General features: G+C 37.1%; 1 protein-coding gene across 1 annotated transcript in view; it reads right to left on the reverse strand.

Moving 5' to 3' along the window:
- Nucleotides 1-18,257, reverse strand: part of LOC129734901 (guanine nucleotide-binding protein G(q) subunit alpha-like) — a 135,015-nt gene that overhangs the window by 41,399 nt on the left and 75,359 nt on the right. Inside the window, exon 3 of the mRNA XM_055700271.1 lies at nt 12,649-12,803. Coding sequence (XP_055556246.1) covers nt 12,649-12,803 — 155 coding nt within the window. The remainder of the gene's footprint in view (nt 1-12,648; nt 12,804-18,257) is intronic.

An 18,257-nucleotide genomic window follows, 5' to 3' on the forward strand; every position in this document is an offset into this window, starting at 1 on the left:
GTGATATGGAGAAATAATGTGAAATGGGGATAATGGACATGGATTGTGATTGTATGTGTCTGCTTAAGGAATGTGGGTATGGTGACTAGTCATGGGTGCGGTGACAACCACAGTTTTGAGGAGACGACTGCCCCTATTCCTCTAACAAAGGGGAGACGCCTGCCCTTCTTCCTCTAACAAAGGGACTATTTAAAAGAGAATAAGAAAAGATGAGAGACATTCAAATGCTATCTAGAGGGAGGGAGTGCTAAGTCTCCTTGCTGGAAAAGATTGGGTGGTCACAATCACCTGAAGAAGATCGGGTGGTCACAAGAACATGAATCACCTACAAACCTGCAAGACCACCACATTCCAGGAAACGGACTGATAAGCTAATTAACATACGAAGCGGGGTTTAGGTAACGAATATGTATAGGCGTTAATTGAATATTCATTTGTTTTATTGTATAAATGTGAGATGGTTCGTCACTTCGGGCATGCACGCTTGTGGAGGAGCGATCCCCCGTGCATCTGCGCGCAATAAACATACCTACTTTATAACTTTCGAGTTATAGAGTCTAATTCCGCACGTCAGTTTGGCGAGCCAGGCAGGAGGATTTCTGCTCGGCTGAGGGACCAGCTGCGGAGCGGACGCTCCTAGGCGCGCCCCGGGAGATTTCCTCGGAGGAGCCTCCTCTTCTCAGCTGTTCACCCGGGAGCAGAAGAGAAACCCCTGGATCCGCGGATAAAACGGTATGTTTAGTAACGGGGCGGCTGGTGAGACGCACGGAGACGTCCGGCGCGCAGCGTAGTCCCCAGGAGGAAAGGTACCTTGGGAGGGGGTTTGCTGACCAAGGGGTGGCCGCTAGCGATCTTGAGGGCAGATCGAGCAAACCCGAGGTTACTGCCATTCCTAAAAGCCCGGAGGCCTCGTGACGGAAAGCGGGGGGCGGGATGGAATAAGGCGGGATCTCACAGGAACAAGAGGGACCTCACAGCAAAAGTAAAAGGGAAACTTTTGCGTAGGAAAAAGAGGAAGCTAAAAACTTCCTTTAGGTTGTCTTAAGAATTGGGGAATTCCTGGAATGTAACAACTGAAATAGCGCTCTGTGTCTTGTTTGTTCTATGTGTTGTCTTGTTATATGTTCAAAACTCGGAGTTATGAAATGTATGTTGAAAAAATATTAACATTCTGGTAATTTGTGGCAAATAGCGGAAAACTTAACACTCTGCTTAAGACCAGGAAAAATTGGTTTTTGTTTGTTGTTTGTTTTTTGGCAATTGTTCATTGAAATGCATACTTTGTGAACTGTTAGTGCTCCTAAGAGTTTGTACATAAGTGCACGGTACCGTATAACATACTGCTTGTGTGACTGCGGGCTGCCCGGAGAGTGTGAATGGTGTGATTGAGATGCGCATTTTGATTTTCCGTGTATAGCTTAATTATTTTGACTGAGTGTGAGTGCAAGAGTGCTTGAGACAGGCGTTTGAGTGCAAAACGAGTAAGAAGCTCTATCCGCGTTTCCAACCTTGGGTGGCTAAGGCGGCCGGAGAAAAACAAAGTAATTAAAATTGCAAAATGGGAAATGGAAGGAATAAGCCCTGTGAAAAATCGCCTTTGGGTTGTATATTAAAACATTGGAGTGATATCGTAGGACATGGTGGTACCGAAAATAGAAGGAAATTGGTTAAATATTGTAATCAGTGGTGGCCTTTGTATAAATTGGAGAGCGATGCGAAATGGCCTCAGGAGGGAGGAACGTTAGATTATAACACTCTCCTGCAATTAATGTTGTTTCTGAGGACAGAGGGAAAATGGGATGAAGTATTATATGCAGACATGTTCTTTGTCCTCCAGGACAAACCTGAGTGGCAAAAGGACTGTGGATTAGTACCCCCTCGGGATCCTATGGTACTAGCACTAGAAAGAGTGCGGGATTAACATCACCTGATCTTTGATTGTGGCTCTAGAAAAGGATGTTCTTGTTGAAATTTTTGTGTTAAAAAGCTCAGGTTGCGGTTCCTTCTGTGGAGCAACCAGAATGAAACACGTTGTAAGATATAAAAACTTGTACTAATGTATGTAAAACCTGAGGCGTGTGAGCAACCAGAATGAAACACGTTGTAAGATATAAAAACTTGTACTGATGTATGTAAAACCTGAGGCATGCGTGTGTGTGTGAAGAATCAAAGACCCTGTGAAAGTGTTGAAGTATTGGGGTGAGTTTGTACAAACCCCTGTACCCCCTCGAAGGTGCGACTGAATCATGCTGGGATGCATGGCAGGATGTTTTCTGTTTGCCTGCAACGGCATGATACGTAATAACAACAGACTTAAAGCAACAAGTAGCAGATTTGCATTCAGGGTAAGAAAGAGTTAAAACAGAAGTGCTGCTGCAGAGGCAGGCTTGTGTAACCTGCAGAGCAGGAAGAGCATCTCCTGCCCCGAACCCTTCTGCTGGTGAGGAGGAGGGGGTTGCTGTTGCTGACAATTGAGCAGAAGGACCTGACAATGTCACCCCAATTGCTGCAGCATTTGCAGTACAACAGGACCGGTAACGGCCCCTTTAGGGCAGGGAATGGGTATGAGGTGGAATTTTAGTGAATACAAAACCAACTTACTTGTTAAACTTCAGTAAAAAAAAAAAAAAAAAAAAATTAAAATAAAAAAAATTGTTACAGTTGTGGGAGCTGCTGGCCACCAGGAAAACATCCTGAAACCTTTAAAGTACAAACTAAAAAAAAAAAAAACAAATAAGAATGCCAAATTCACTAAAATCTTTGTTGGGATGAGATTTATTAGAACATCTAGACGTTTAAAGAAGGGGAAATGAAATTAAAAGTTAAATATGATCAAGTAATTGAAATATTGAGCTTATCTTTAATTCAACAGAAAAGAGGACCTCCCTGAAGTAAAAGAAATTTTTAACCAGGTGTATCTGAAAATAAATTCCAGGAAAGGTGAAAAATGCTTTACCTGTTACAGTAAAATGATAAGGGGGAGGCTTGCTTAGTTCAGATAAAAACAATATCCCTTGGTCAGCAAGGCTGTGGGGATATTGGCAGAAAAACTGAAATAAAATACACTCTGTAGTAGTTCTACTAATGTAAATCTGTGTGTTTTGCCATGACAGTGACTTGTTATGGGATGTGCAGATGAAACTGCATTGACAATGAAGTACAAGGAATAAGGTTGGTCAGGTGCCTCCTACCATAGTCAAGGGCAAGACTGGGTTGGCCTCTGTGTTTGCCACCAAGAAGAATCTTGAGCTCCGCTGTTGGCTGCAACCCAGCAGGCGTTGAGCGGTGGGAACAAATGCCATGCCAGACCTTGATGTGAGGCATGGCCCACTCTGAGGCACTGATTTGGAAATTGGAAACCGCCTGGCCGACCATGAGGCCAGACGAGTAACAGAGGAGGTAGGAAAAGAGGAATTATCCTTAATACCAGATGATAAAATCCAAACTGTAAGTACAGATCGAGAGCCAAACTATTCTAAAGAAAACTTAAAGGTAATTCAGGACATGAATTATAAAATAAAATTAAGTAAGTGGACTTATTTAAGGGATGGTTGTATAGTGGTACCATCCAATTTAATATGGACCACAGCCCTATTATTAATAAGACGCATTGGGGAGCTGATACTTTATATAAAAGTCTAAATCAGAAATTGAAAGGGTGAAACTTGTATACTGTAATAAAACAGGTGACTCAGCAATGTGAAATGTGTTTACGCAATAATCCCAATACAGCAAATAAAATAAAACTAGGGAACATTAGCAGAGGGAATGTTCTAGGGCAACATTGGCAGATCGATTTCTCAGAACTTCCTAGAAAAGGGGGGTATCGATATTTGTTGGTACTAGCAGATACCTTTTCAGGTTGGCCAGAAGCCTTCCCATGCAGAACTGCTTAAGCCCGGGAAGTGACCAAAATACTACTCCAAGAGATAATACCTAGGTTTGGAGTCCGAGTGGTAATGTCCTCGGATAGAGGACCACATTTTGTGTCCAGAATAGTGCAACAGATTAGCCACCATCTAGGAATAGATTGGCAATTACATACCCCATACAGACCACAATCGAGTGGCCAGGTGGAAAAGATGAATCATCTAATCAAACAACAGATTGTCAAGTTAGGCCAAGAAACAAATCTAACTTGGCCCCAGTCTTTGCCATTAGCTCTTACACAAATTCGAACTAGACCGAGAGCAAAAGAGGGGCTTAGCCCATTCGAAATTTTATATGGACGACCCTATGGGGTACAAAGGGGGATGTCTTCACAGATTGGTGAAGAAACAATGACTTCCTATATGGTGGCACTAAACAAACAATTAATAAGAATTGAGAAGCATGTGATGGGAACACGCAGTAGGGGTCTGGATGGACCTGTTCACGATATACGACCAGGGGACTATGTATACGTTAAGTGTTTTGCAGATAAAACCCTGGAACCACAGTGGACCGGACCTTTTCAAGTCCCACTCACCACCTACACTGCAGTCAAGGTTGAGGGACAGAATTCTTGGATTCACCATACCCGGATTAAGAAAGCCCCTGCAACTTCGTGGAAAGTAACCCCAGATAAAAAAGAACTGAAACTCAAATTTACTCGGACAAATGGGAACAATGTGGGTGGCAAGTAAGTGAACCTGAGCGGTTGCGGATCCACCATATGGGAAGGGCACCACAACAAACAATATAGAACAAGAGTCGGGGACTGAGCCAGTGGCCAGTCTTGCCCAACTTGTTATCAGTAAGCCCCAACTCAAACAAAGATATTTTGATCAAAACAGATTTTATATGTATATATGAGGAACGTTTAGATTCTTAAAATGATCAATAGTGGGTTTAAACCATTTGTGTTTTTTTGTACCCTCTCTCTTGCCTACAACCAAGAGCCTGATAATTGGCCTTGGAATCATGCTCAGAAAAAACACACTGGAATAATGGGAAAGGTGGACTCAAAGACGAAACTAGCTATGGTGGTTTTTTCTGAAAATGAGGTGTACCAAAGGAATCAATGGGATCGGGAGGATGTACACAAAGTCGACCGATTATGGGGAAAATTAGGAGATAAGATAAAAGTAGGGTGTCAAACATATAATGAAAAGGATAACACCAAGATTTTGGGAGACACCCTGATTAATGTCAGAAAGGTAGATAGGGAATTTACCCTTCTAAATACAACCGTGTGCTTTAATTCACGGGAATGTTGGCACAATTTTACCTTAACCGAGCCCATCTTTATAACATGCCTAGGAAAGGAATCCCCAAGAACAGCTCTGACTTATAAGATCAAAATAACAATCCTGCTAACCACTGTTCCTACCACCACCACAGTTACAACAACCCCATTAACACTTGATCTTAAATTAACTAAACCAGATCCAAAGATTTATACAATTGGACCATATGTAATCAGAAATACAGGTCAGCAACAAATGTTGTTTAACCCAGAATGGTCTCTCAAAAGAATAGAGTTACAAATACAAGTCAATGTTTCTGATGTTAAGCCATCCTGTTCCCCCTTCTTACGAACCTCTTATGAGGGATGGACAACTTGGTTAAGAAAAAGGGGAAATATTTATCGAAACAGAATAGTGAGAGATGTAACTGGAATGTTGGGAACGGGACTCGGAGTATTAAATTCCATAGACTCAGAGGTGATAATGAATAAACTAGCCGCCACCACGGCCGATCTATCAAAACTACAACAACCACTAAAATCTTCATTATTGGCATTAGGGGCACACCAATGGTTGATATCGAAGGTACTCCCCAGGTGGGAACAAATAAACATGGAAGATCATCAACTCATCACTAAGGCATTAGGCAGTTTACAGGATGACGTCGCCCCGGCTCTAAGTTGCATCCAAGCCCAAATGTGGATGCAATCAATAGCTGCATCCATAATAAGAGAAGGAGAGGAAGGCATATTTCCTACGGAAATTCGAAAGATGGTTTGGGACAGTGCTACGGAGGTAGAAAGAAAACTCCAGTCATGGTGGAATATGGTGAACTTTACCTACGACCCCAACACACACACCATCACAGCTTTTGTGTTAACCATACGTAATGCAGTAATAATTACCGTACACCCCATTGTAGCCCTTGGAATTAACCATAATGGGGTGCTCCTATACCCTTTTGAACATAGAACATGGGCCAGAAAGACAGGCGACAAGTGGCAAACAGTAGATTTAGAATCTTGTATTATGCGAGAGCAGCAGGGCTTCCTCTGTGAAAGCAATACTATAATGGCTCAGGATACTTGTTTAGATACAGATCAGAAAATATGTCATTTCGAGGCCCGACCAAATGCAAACTTGAAAACAGTAATTATATATGCAGGGAAGGGATGTGCGTGTTTGAGAACTAAGTGTAACACAATAACCATGGATGGGGAGGTAAAGGAGACTGCACAGTATTCAAATTATTGTATTTGTAATTTTACTACTATCACAGGATGCGATTTTAGTTACTCAGCCCCAGTAGTGTCTCATCAATTCTTAAAATCCAGTTTTACCCTATCACAGATAATAATTCCTACCCCCATAGGACTAAATATAAGCAGTATAAAAGAACTATTAAAACATGCAGATTTACAACGTATACTGGAAGAAACCAAAGAAAAGGGACATGAAACTCTTCTTATGATCCATCATGATGTAGAGGGGATCAAGAAAGTTTTAAAAAAGGTAGAACAGGATGGAAACCATAATTGGTGGGATACTCTCTTTGGCTGGTCACCCTCTGCAACAGGAATTCTTAACACTCTGGTACACCCCATTGTGATCTTATTGATCAGTTTAGGAATTTCCTTAATACTAACCATTGTGTTATATTTGTGGGTTTGGAGAATGTTTAAAAGAGTAACACTTATGTATGATGCTTTATATCATTCGGGAAGGCTGCTTAAGTAAAAGAATTTACTTAATTTAATAGAAAAGGGGGGATTGATATGGAGAAATAATGTGAAATGGGGATAATGGACATGGATTGTGATTGTATGTGTCTGCTCAGGGAATGTGGGTATGGTGACTAGTCATGGGTGCGGTGACAACTACAGTTTTGAGGAGACGCCTGCCCCTCTTCCTCTAACAAAGGGGAGACACCTGCCCTTCTTCCTCTAACAAAGGGGCTATTTAAAAGAGAATAAGAAAAGATGAGAGACATTCAAATGCTATCTAGAGGGAGGGAGTGCTAAGTCTCCTTGCTGGAAAAGATTGGGTGGTCACAATCACCTGAAGAAGATCGGGTGGTCACAAGGACATGAATCACCTACAAACCTGCAAGACCACCACATTCCAGGAAACGGACTGATAAGCTAATTAACATACGAAGCGGGGTTTAGGCAACAAATATGTATAGGCGTTAATTGAATATTCATTTGTTCATTGTATAAATGTGAGATGGTTCGTCACTCGGGCATGCACGCTTGTGGAGGAGCGATCCCCCGTGCATCTGCGCGCAATAAACATACCTACTTTATAACTTTCGAGTTATAGAGTCTAATTCCGCACGTCACCTGTTTGTTTAATAAAGTGAGCACGGCATGTAGCCATATTGGTGTGATTGTCGTGACTTGGCCGACTCTCCACAGCGGACCCTCTTCGGTCATCAAACCCAAAAACACCTGTGCAAATTTTTCAGAACTTCTAAATGGGAAATGGGGTTAAAGAATAATACAGATATTAAAAGCATATTCAGTACTGCACCAAAAAAACCATCCTGAAAGAAATGCATGCTGTGTACTGCTTAATGTAATCTCACTTCTCTTTCTGAATTTCCCTAGTTCAATTGCTTAATCTTCATTTTTTTCTATAGGAAGCACCACTACACGGCAAATTCCATGTCTTTCTTCAGACCTTCCTTTTATATTTAATATGTCTATTGCATGATAGGGTAAGCACACTTCTACCACTATTACTTTATCTTAAGCTTCAGCCTGTTTCACGTGGTAAAGACCTGACATTTTTATTTGCTGGTTTATCTTATTGTAAACTGTGCACAAATTAGGTCATATAAACTGTGAATATATAAAATCAGGATCTGCTATTCTGCAGCACAAGTTACACAAAAATATAGCTTTAGAACCTTCAAGTACATTTTTAAAAAGGGAAGAAAAAGAACGAACAATATAAAAATGTTTATTAAATGATGATGTGCCTGTGTATATTATTATAAATCACGAGTATATGAGAATTTGGTTCTCGTATCAGACAAATAACTTTTTACAGACAGTTGTTCATAATTTACTATCCCAGTGATGTTACCAGCATAACAAATCTCTTCTTTTTATAGAGACCTTCAACAAAATTACACCTACATGGGATGCCCAAAGAATTCCCTATAGTTTTATGAAACAAAAGAATTTATGTTCTGATCACCAGAGGCAATAGCAAATAATAGATAAAAGTGCTGTAGTAATAACTTAGGTGCATATACTGATCTTTCTCTTTGATGGTCATTATTCACATTTTATTTAGGACACAATCAACTCCATTGAAATGCATCTACTTCTGAAGTGGAACATGGAAGCAAAATGTTACTTTTAAAGGACAAATATGAGGAAATTAATTGTTCAGTAGAAACTACAGGGAACTTCAAACTCTGGTAGAATACTATTATACAAAAATTACTAGCTCACCAAAGCACTACAATTAATACAATATTTTTTGAAAAGGTGACACATGAATTTTAATGAGAAGACATAATCAGGATTGATCTCTTTCATTTCCTGTTAACAATCAGTGATATGCTGAAAATGTCCTGGGAGTCACACCCTGGAGCTCTGCATCACTTGTTATTACAAAGGAAAGTATTGGAAACTGCATTTATGAATTAACTGCCCAGCTAACTCAGCTCACACTATCACAGATATATGCAGACTGTATTATTATACAATAGCAATTTAGTTTTATTTGACTTCCTTTTTAAAGTTGTTGGCAAATGCAGAAACAAAAGCCTCAAGGATTATCTGTATGTATGACTAAAATCAATGCATTAAATCCTGACTGGCATAGATAAAGCAGGGTAGGGACTTGGGGGAGAATTATATTTAATTATTTGAAGTGTTATAAAACAATCAGGGAAGAGAAGCTAAACAAGTATCCTCAGTACTTGTGTAACAACCAGAAAACCCTTGGTTGGAGATAGACAATGACATAATTCTTCCATCTAATGGGGCTAGTGAAGGCAAAGTTTTTTAGCAAGGTTATGAGAAGTTTTCCGGTTACATTCTAGATGCTTCCTATGGTGATGAGTCTCCACAAACTATAGCTATAGTCCAAATTCTGCAAGTTGTAACACAAACATGAAATGTTACTTTTAACAACTGTCTCTTCTTGGCAAGACTGTTGCCTCTCTTCCCTTTAGACTTTGAAAAAACATTATATAATCAGACTGTTGACTGGTAACTTGTTTCTGTTGGAGTTAAGGTCTGTAGAGTATATATAGAGAAAGTTGTCATCTCACACAGCTATTATCTCAGGCTATCCATACTGTGGTGTTGGTTTACATCTGTCACACTGTGAATGGTATCTTTGAAGCCATAAAGGGAAGTGGTTTAGTGGTAAATAAGTTGGCAAGTCACCCAGTAATGTATATGGGAAGTGAATAATGTCTATTTATATGATGTGCTCTTGACTTTACTGCAGATATAAGTCTAGAAGTTACTTAAAACCCAATATGAATATCCAACCACTGGTGCATCCAATGGTAAGGGGAGAGAATGGAATGTGTTTGCTGAGCTGCCAAGAGGTTCAAAACAACTCCCACCTTTCAGGAAATTTATTTTCTTAGACATTCCTCTCACCTCTTCTGGTAAATACACATCTATCTGACATATTCTTCCAGTGTACTAGCAGTGAATATAAAACTTCCAAAGTGTTGCTAAGGATGACAAAGCAGGTCAAAAGATGACAGAAAGTGGAAGTATAGAAACTTACAAGATATATTAGAAGCTAGCAACAGAATTTAGAAACAACAAAACCAGAAAATACAGAGAAAGATATTTAGAAAGTGTACTAACGGTAAGGAAAAAAAAAGCAACACAGGGAACAGATTAAAAATACTACTACTGTAAAAAAGCTGGGGGAAAACACCAAAATGCCAAGAAGACTAAAGGAGAGACATGCAAGGGATGAAGAAAGAAGCAGCATGAGATTGACACATATGCTTCAAAACATATATACAAGAGATTTAGTGAACAACAAACTATTGTGTTGGTTTTACATATCAAGCCAGATGAAATTACTCTAGTCTCAGCAAGTCAGTGAGCACTGGATGCTTACTTCCTTTTAAGTGCTTTTTGAATCCCAGTAGTAAATTTCAAGCATTATGTTTTCCTGCTTTGTGACATAAGGACTTAAAGCTAGAAAATTGTGTTTAGATGTTTTATCCCTAAACGTGGATTGTATTTTTGAAACAATGTTTTATGGTTTCTGCTAATTGCTTTTCTTGGACTTATATATGTAAAGAAACTCTACTTACAAGCATAAATATATGAGGCTCATATAAAGACTCATATATAGTGATTTATAATTATAATGTTTTATTAATTGTTCTAAAAGAATTTTTGCATAACTCCACAAAATGAGCTATAATCTATTATAATTAAAATCTACAAATCTGCAATAAATCATGTTGTTAAATGGTGACATATGTTGAACATTAAAAATAACCAATCAACTAGGACATTTACCTTTTGGAAGAAAATGTATGAAAATTTTGTTTCCATAGCTTGTTAATGAGCTATACTATTTTAATACTACTGAAAAGATATACTGTGGTGATGATTTCATTAGAACTAGGTCAAAAGTAAGATATTTAGTACAATTTGATCTGAAGTAGTATCAGATGCTTATTTCCTATTTTGGAGACTTACTAGTTTTATTGTATCCCTCTAAAAAAACCATTAAAATATATACATTTATTTCAGTTTTGAGATCAGTATTATATCTATCGTGGAATCAAAGTTAGGACCTACAAATATATTCAAAGTATAAGAAAAGCTGTTTCACTTTCTACTTAATGTTTGCTGTTCATTTCAAAATAAAAACAATCAGAAAGTATAGTCAACCTAATTTGTCTCTAATTTTTTTTTACCACTTATGTATCCTAAAGATTATCACTTATATGTAATTTCCTATGATTGTTATCTTTCTTACCACTGAAAAATAAACCACAAAATTGTATTTTTGGGTCCACTGAGAATCCATACAATACAAGAGAGATTTTACTGTACTTTGCATGACTGTGCACCAAAATATGCAAATACAAATAATAAAAGTGATAGATTGGGAAGGTAACCAGCTCTCCAGGACAACAGATTGCATAGGACAACAGGAACCCTGTATGTGGGGCTGATAAAGCAAAAGCAGAATATGGTGTGGTAATAACAGAGCATCGGAGAAAATCTGAGCAGACCTAATCCATGCTGTAGTAGCTCTCTAGCTGCCTAAATTGCATCAGCAAGATATTTTTAAGTTCGTCTTGACTCAATCATGTATAAAGGATTGTGCTAGATAAGGACCCTCAGACTACTGTGCAGATAAATCTCACCCCAGACTTCTGTTATGTGTATGGCCATGTTCCATTGACTTTAATGGGACCTTCATGGTGCTTTTCAGTTTCTTCTGTGCTTTCCTCAATGTGAGGCTTCCTTTCATGCCAACATGACATGGAGACTAGAATGATAAAATCAGATTAATTTTCATAGCTAAAAGTTCCAGTGGAGACCATGGAAGTTTTTGCCACAGCTTTAATAATCAAGTATGCTAATTGTTTTTCTAGTGGGCAATACCAAAAGGTCATCCTCTTCTACCATCATCCTTTTTTTTTAACAGATGAAAAATTTTACCAGAGCTATATAGTATATTATTCAGAGCAAGTGAATTTCTTGGAGTCAACATTTAGACAGTCTTCAGGGTGCAGTGTTAAATTCCACACTGCTATTTTATCAGAATCCTGCCACAAGAGAGTACATGAGTACCATTCAAGACCAAATTTAGTCACATATGTATTTTCATTGTTGTCGATCTATAACAGGATTTAACTTAAAATGCTTTTTTTCCCACCTTTTACAAATTGAAGCCTGTTTTCAGTTATGTGTTTGCCTTCTTGGCAGCCATATTCTTTCAAGATTAGGTCTTGTTTGTACAAAAGAAAGGAAGTTGAACAAAACACAAGAACACTTGCTTGGTACTATTTACCTCATCATCAGGACCACAAAAAAGAAAGGGAAAAAGGAGGAAAAAAGGGAAAAAGATAAAGAAAAGGGAAAGGGAAAAAAAAGGGAAAACAGATATTCTAGGGCATTATAATTTTTATGAATTGCATGGAGGTCTACCCTTGATTGCACTTCCCTAGTAATAAACTTAATGTAAGATTTCAAATTATCATAGGCTTATATTTTGGGAAACAGACACACACACAATACTAAACTAGATACACTACCTTCCTTACAGTAGCCTTTACATTAATGTTATTAAGTCTATATTTGTGCTGAATATGCATGCAGACACAGATACTTGTACACACACACACACAAAATTGTACATGTATGTACACAAAAATATAGTATAAAAAAATAAAAAGTAAGAATTACTTTGTTAGAAAGAACAGAAAATAAGATACAGTTGTTTGTAACCACTATATACTTACTACTTAGTTGAATCCGATAACTGATATTCTCGTCGTCTATCATAACATTCCTGGATTCCAGGGTCATTCCATAAACTTCTTATTGCATCTACATAGGGGGTCTCAAAAGTTGACACCTTCTCTACATCAACTTCTCGAACTAACTGTGCATGAGCCTAATTTGAAACAAAGAAAACAATAAAATTTACTTTGTTTTCTATGTTTACAAATAGTTCATATACAGTGAATATGAACAAGAATAATTTTTCAGACTGGCCATCTCACCAATGTGAGGTTATGAATGAATGATAATAAGGTGTATTCGAACTAAGAAAAATAGTAAGGATGACATGAGAGAAGGTGAATTAATTAATGTGTATATGAGCCCTTATTCTAGCATAATCTTATCCTAATCCAGTATTATTTAGCTGAAATGGATAAAATTTTCACATTAAAATTTACATTTAATTAAGCTAAATTTTAAGAAAGTTTTCATTTTTCAGGTACAATTTTAGGGCATATAATATACTTGCTTTTTAAATGATAACCAGTTAAGCAACTTGGCAGAGTTAGACTGATGGGAGCAGAAAGAATGGGGAGGAGGGAGGAAATTTGTCTTTTAAAGAGATTAATTTTTATGTACATACACTAAGAGAGAAAAAGAAATGAAAACTTAGTCAAGCAAAAAACCTAAAGGATTCTATTCTCAAATCTAGTCTGCATTTCAGCAGACTAGACACATTTCAGCAAGGACACAAACTCCTTTGCATTTTAAATTAGGTAAATGCATACAGAAAGGACTGGTTTTGTTCTTTTTAAAGTAATTTATCCTGTTTACACACATATAACCTGTCACTCTCCTTTTTAGACAGTCCAGGAGAATGCTACTACTCATTACTTCAGAAAATGTCATACCTGCAACTATTGTTTACTCATGTGGAAATCAAGAACTCCAAGTTCAATGTGAAAAATATTTGTCTTCAATATATGGAGAACATATGCTCTCTATTATAAGAACCCAAGTCTCCAAGTTCTAACAAAGTATATTTTCTTCTGGAACATCACATCCACCCATCCCAAAACTGGACAAATCATGAAGGGTCTCTACTGTCTCATAACAAAATAAAAAAAATAAATGGTATCCTAATAAGCACAAGCCAATACTGTTGTGAAAAAGGAAGATTATTTTTTTCCATAAAAGATTTTGTGGGTTTTTTTTCTCAAACTCAGTTATGTGTTCAATTGGTTTTGTATTCTTCCAAAAGAATGATGCCCCAAGTATTTGCTCACTACTTCTAACAAGCTGATACAGCAACATATTCAGATATTATTTTTTTATTATTATTGATCTCTGAAATTATGGCCAGCTGATAACAAAATGCTAACAGAGGTGACTCATTATTCAAAAGTTGCTCTTAAGCTTTCATCAGAAATTCATCATAACTGAGATATTTCTCTAACAGTTCTCTAAACATTCCCTAACAGATGCTCAATTATTCTACATCAGTAGTACAGATACTCATAAAAGGTAATTTATTCAGTTATCCATTTAGACGTATAATTACTACAAAATAGTCCAAGATTTTAAATTGGTTTACTTTCCAGTTCTGTATGTCCTACCCTACAACTAATATGACTTTGCACTACGTGGCAAAACTTCTGAAATAAACTGACATATGCCAATGAGTTGTATCTGTCAGAAATCTAATTCAGCCTTTTAAAAATACATATTATTTCCCCAGTGAACACTGTTTCTGGTTCCCTGGGATTTGCTTGGGTAGACTCATGACTACTTGCACCCTACTGACTTACAGCTCTTAATAACAATGCTTCTTTTTTTAAAAAAATAATGTAATAACCCTTTACACAGATTTCAAGTCTTTATGCTATGTCTTCTTGTTCCCCAGAGGTACTATACTTTCCTGTAGATTAAAATTTTTCTTTCTTTCTCTGAGTCTTTGTCAGTCAGTATCTTTTACTGGCTTCTAATTTCTGGTCAGAGAGACAGAGAACTAAATATAGGATCTCATCTACTGGCTTAATTCTTTTCTCATTTGCTCTGGTAAATGTAAAAATTAATTCTACTGAAACCTAATGAGATGCAGAAACATAAATTTAATGCAGAAAAAGACTCAGTCATGCATGACGTGGTGTCACTACTGCTAATTACTAATTTTAGTTTCCTTCCACTAATATAATATCAATTCTGGAACATTACTTTTGATGTTAGCACTCAAATCGCTTGCAAGAAAAATCCGAGGATTCATCATTCATCTAGCTTCTGCAGTATAAATTTTATCCAGTACTTCTTAGCCTTCATTGATACTTTTTGCTGTACTGCAAAACAGACATTACTTGAAAAAAAATAGTAAAGCTGCTGACCCTTAGAAAATTGCACTTTTTGAGATTTCTTTCTTTTGGAACACCAATAATTGCTATCAAAACAGTGAAACAAACAAACAAAAAAGATAAAACTGAAGGATTCTGCAAGTACCACCAAATTCAAACTGGTAATTAAGATGTAATTACTAGTTAAGCTGTAATGTTCTACAAAAAAAATCTAGATGGTCTAACTGACTTTTCAGTCCAATACACTCTTGACATCAGCAGTCAAAAGAACATTTTCCATGTCCTTCTGAGGATATAAGAATACCTGTAACAATTTGCACACTATTTGCCACAGATCTTATAAAAACATTCATTCAATTATCTTTAGCAAATCATATCAATCTTTGATTTTTAAGAGTTTCTTCCTTGATTTCTACAAGTACAAAAAAATTATCCCAGACAAAGAAAACTGGAATTTCCTGGAATATCATTAGATTCTGAAACCAGGAAATCTCTGAGTGTTAGAGGATACCAAAATAGTTATCTTCTTTTCTCCTTCTTCATCATTCCCCTCAGAAAATTATTGACAGTGTTAAAAACTAATTCTGAGCTTGAAGAACATTATATTTTTATACTGGTCTTTCTGGCAATACTCTTTTCCACATAATTGCTATTAAAACAAGTATATATTTTTAATCTCTAGGGTCCATAGTGCCAATTTTATACCTATTATCTACTAATTTTTTAAAAGCACTGATGTTCCTCAGTGACTAGGTGGGCCAGCAAATGGATCTGTTCCCATATTCTCTCCATACATGCACCAACCTTTTGAAATCTTATAACAGTGGTTACAGTCAATGCTGGAGCAAGCTTGGAAAAAAGTTCAAATTTTTATATTCCTTTCGATGTTTTCTCTGTAATTTTTTCAAACTAGCTTTCTAACCTACCAGAAAGATTTATGAGGGAGACATACGCAAATGCAGTCTATTTAAAAAAAAAATCCTCTTCTGATCCACAGAAGAAAACTTGAGATGCAGTAGGCAAGGTTGTTTCGTATCAGTGGTCTGTGTGGACTAGCCAATTTTTAAAGATGCCCGTTTAAAGAAGCTCTCTCATGTGGAAAAATATATCTTAGCAAATATTTTCCATTTTGTATAAGGTTGTAGTGCTTGGCCTGTCAGTAACTAAATCATGAAGCACAGTGATATTAAGTAGGTCTGGATGGTATAATTCACGTAGACTGCATAATTGACAGCAATAGCATGAGATCAGATCCAAGCAGTTTGGGAGCTGAATAGAAGTCAGTACAAAAAGCCATCATCATGACCATGATCTTTTCTCTCTTGTCTTGAGAGGACTAAAACCCCAAAGTGATTAATTTCTTGAGAATGTAGCTCTTGCTTATAGGAGAGACATTTATGCTAGTCAACAAAAGTCATGAGTCATTTACAGTTTCCGTGGTACATACAAATACCTTGCCTTACTGAGTTGTATAGGAAGATATGCAGCTTTGGAGGAAATCTTAATCTATCCTTTGCCCTTCTCTTTTTCCTTGGACCTACTAAATCAAGAGCAAATGAAAATCTAGTGTTTCCTGCAAACCTGCACATAATTGAAACAGGTGTCACATTCAGGGAGAGTAATAGTAGACTATATTTCACTGTCTTGAACAAGGAACAGATGGGGGATGTGTTCCTTAATGTATCAGAAATCATAAATCTCTGAAGATCAGTCCAAGGTAGGGAAGTACTTTTACATAGCAGTCTGAGAGAATTTGGAAGAGGACTGTAGAGAGGTAATTACTTCCTTTGAGCAACCCTGAAGCACAGAATGGATTAGACTAAACAGAAAGAGATTTCATGGTGTGGTACACTGTGGTAAAATTTTATTAAATTGATTACTTCTTATGAAAAAGCCTTTGTCTTTAATTAGGGATCACTTAACTTGGACAGGGAGCTCAGGGACAACTTTAATGAGCAGGTGGTCTTTGTCTTGAGCCCCCCGAACAAGCAAGATATGAGCAGGACCATCCAGACAATAAATATTGTGTGCAGCTATGTCACAATAGTAACTCCACCATGCTTGGGCATCTGGCCAACGTCCCTGGCATGTGTGAACCTTATGAATCATGAGATAGTGCACACTTGCACTTAGCCTAAACTTAACAGTTTGCATACACTAGGTGTGTAAACTATTTTTGTTTTTCACTGAGTATAAAGGCGGGCAAGCTGTGGGACTGGGCCAGAAGCCTCACCTACAGGTGGACGAACCACATAGGATTTTTCCCAGTTACAGAGAGGCTCCTGGAGCTGGATGCAATGGGGCTTCCCAGCCGAAGTGTGGGCCTGGATGATGTTAAGGTGGGAATTGGTGATGTATCTTTTCTTAGTCTCTGTAATGCTTTGCAGTAATGATTTGATGCTTTGCTCCTATTGCTCTTTTATTATATTGTGCATAATAACTAGTACTGTTTCCTTTTATCATATTGCATTTTATTTTTCCTTTATTATAGTGTAATATAATAAACTGCATTTATTCTTATAATTGATTTGGAGTTCATTTTTTCTTGGTATCCAGTCAATTAGCAAAACAGATACACTGAAGAACTGTATATAAATTAATAAAATGCATTGTGAATTGCTGGAAGGAACCTTGGTACAATGCTAATCATCCTGCAGTTATTAAAAAAGGTCAATAGGGTATCAAAAATGCCTAAATAAGAATTTGTCATCCTTTCCTATTTTAGATTCTAACTTTTGAGTAGGAAAAACAGCATATGCTCTTTGAAAAATAATTCCACAGAAACATAACAGAATCTAAACATTTGAGTTTGCAATAATGTTTTTGTTGCTACTGTTCATTGTCTGTAAAATGTTTAGAATAATGAGTCCTAACCCATGACTCATGGGCACTACAGTAAAACAATAAATAAGGTTTTAAACAAAATATCTTGTGACTTAAGTTTGAAAATGACTCAGTTCAAAATGTATCATTAAACTCTACCTGTAATACTTTTATATAAGAAAACACTGGAATAATGGAAGAAAAAAAGTAATATCTACACCTATTTATTTTTTTATTTTTAATAGGACTTAGAGAAAGCTTACATAGTAGCTGAATAAATCAGAAATTTATTTCTACACTGAAATCAGTGCCCTTAATTTTCCTAATTTCTTATTTACTTTTAAGTTGCATCAGACCAAAGACAGTAAACACCATGCCACACTGCAGGGCAAAAAAGGGTGTGACTTTTGTCACTTACTCTCCAGGTTTCATATTTCCCATATATAAACTTCAGGTTG

Source organism: Falco cherrug, assembly GCF_023634085.1.
Source record: "Falco cherrug isolate bFalChe1 chromosome W unlocalized genomic scaffold, bFalChe1.pri SUPER_W_unloc_1, whole genome shotgun sequence".
NCBI classification, from domain to species: Eukaryota; Metazoa; Chordata; class Aves; order Falconiformes; family Falconidae; genus Falco; species Falco cherrug.